General features: G+C 39.9%; 1 protein-coding gene across 1 annotated transcript in view; it reads left to right on the top strand.

Moving 5' to 3' along the window:
* The window catches only part of LOC101853052 (protein-glucosylgalactosylhydroxylysine glucosidase), a gene marked incomplete at both ends in the record, with an annotated part of 16,530 nt that overhangs the window by 1,834 nt on the left and 12,714 nt on the right, over window positions 1–1,982 (top strand). Inside the window, 2 exon segments of the mRNA XM_013090677.1 lie at window positions 475–670; window positions 1,317–1,404. Of these exon segments, the coding sequence (XP_012946131.1) occupies window positions 475–670; window positions 1,317–1,404 (284 nt within the window).

Below are 1,982 nucleotides of genomic sequence, written 5' to 3'. Positions count from 1 at the left end.
AGACCACGAGAACCCCCATGCGTTTTTAGACTCTTACAGGCGCATTATATAATGATATAATTAAAAAGGCGGGGTTCGACCCTTTTCAGTCAGATAAAAGCGGATGAAATTTCTCTCCACCCTGGAATTGAACTTGGGTCATCTATGTGCGACGGCGAAGCGCCTTACCGCCTGCAACTTTAGAATACATTGTCTTTCTACGACCGGACCAGTCTAATGGGTGAACAGACATGGGAACGACTGGCATAATTAATTTATTAAGAAGCCCCATTGAGAATTCAAACCATAGGGCAATTCAAATATTGGCCCAGCATGGTTTCAACATAGCTAAGAACGCTCCTCATTATCATATTATATGGAATAATAATATTATGTGGATTTCCTGTGATCGTGCACATGAAAGATTATGAAAGTCAGCTTACAGAATTTATGCACGTATTAAATTGACATGTCAGGACCAATCCCTTTCTCCAGCCACATTCACGGAGCGTTACGAAGCAGCAGACGTGAACATCTCTCTCAGGACCTACGCGCACCGGAAGCTCGACCGCATCCTGGTTGTGGAGCTTGAGATGTCACGTGACGACCCATCACAAGAAGTCAGCGCCACAGTCAGCCTGGACCAAGGACCTATCAGTGTTGATACCGACTTTATAGGGGAATCAGAAGGGTGAGTTTCATTTCGACGGTTCAGTTTAAGAAACCTGTATACCACATTTTTAAAAATCGATTTTTTCTCGTGGCTGCAGATGTTTTTCATCACAAGAGTCTATCTTTTCGATTTGAGGATCAGACTGTAAATAATTTATTTTCAGTCTGATCCTCATATCGAAAAGATATGCGGCAACCAAAACGCAAAAAAGTCGATTTGAGTGTGTGTACGTGTGTGTGTGTGTGTGTGTGTGTGTGTGTGTGTGTGTGTGTGAATCACCTGGAACCCAATTTGCAACGTGGGTCAATTCTGTGATCCATTTTTGAATTGTGTGTGTATGTGTGTCAGTTTATGTGTGTGTGTGTGTGTGTGTGTGTGTGTGTGTGTGTGTGTGTGTGTGTGTGTAAATGAGTTTCCAAAGGTTAGATTAGGAAGACCTTCAACAGTTATATTATGTTAAAGTGACGAGTGATGTATGAGTTATTCCGAGAAAAATGTTGACGAAAAAAATGAATGAATCTGAAATGTTTCTGAAACTGAATACATTCGTTTAACAATTAATGCACATCAAAATTTGGAACACCTAATTTATTGCTATACTTGTCTCATTTAGTGCCTTTCTATTCTTTTAAATTATGAAAAAATAAATCCTACTTATTCCCAGCGTCAAGCATTTCAGGACAAAGGAAGCAGAGTTTGAAGAAATAGCACCGAGGACTGACTTTTATGTGAAAGCTTCACGTTTTCTGAGGGTAAGACACCAAGACATCAGCATCAGCGCCTCCTTTTACACTCTCCTCCTTTTTCTCATCCTCCTCCTCCTCCTGCTGCTCCTCCTTCTTATCATCATCGTCAGCAGCATTGTAGTCTGCTAAAAGACGAAAAACGGTGGCGACTTGTAAGATTATTTTTTTTTATACGTCCAACGAATCGCAATCTGAGGGCTTCATCATCATCATCATCATCATCATCATCATCATCATCATCATCATCATCATCATCATCATCATCATCATCAATGAAAGGCGATAAAATGAGAAGATCCGATAACATGGAGAGAATCGTTAAACCTCGCTTTTATTTTTTAGATAACCTGAAACATCAGGCAATGCTAGTCGAAATTTTCCGTTCACTAATTATTTATTTCTTTATTTTAATTAGGGGGAAGACGAATGCGTACAGAAAAAATCCCCATAAAATAATATTTCCCTGCTCCTTTTTCGTGCATTGAATCTGACAGTTCACAAATGGTTAATTCATTTTTTTTATCCTCACAAGAAGAGACACACGGACAAACACACACCCACACACACACACACACACACACACA

Source organism: Aplysia californica, unplaced genomic scaffold (assembly GCF_000002075.1).
Source record: "Aplysia californica isolate F4 #8 unplaced genomic scaffold, AplCal3.0 scaffold01411, whole genome shotgun sequence".
In the NCBI taxonomy this organism is placed as follows: Eukaryota; Metazoa; Mollusca; class Gastropoda; order Aplysiida; family Aplysiidae; genus Aplysia; species Aplysia californica.
Note: the sequence above shows the minus strand (reverse complement) of the source record. Positions and strands in the feature narration are given on the sequence as shown.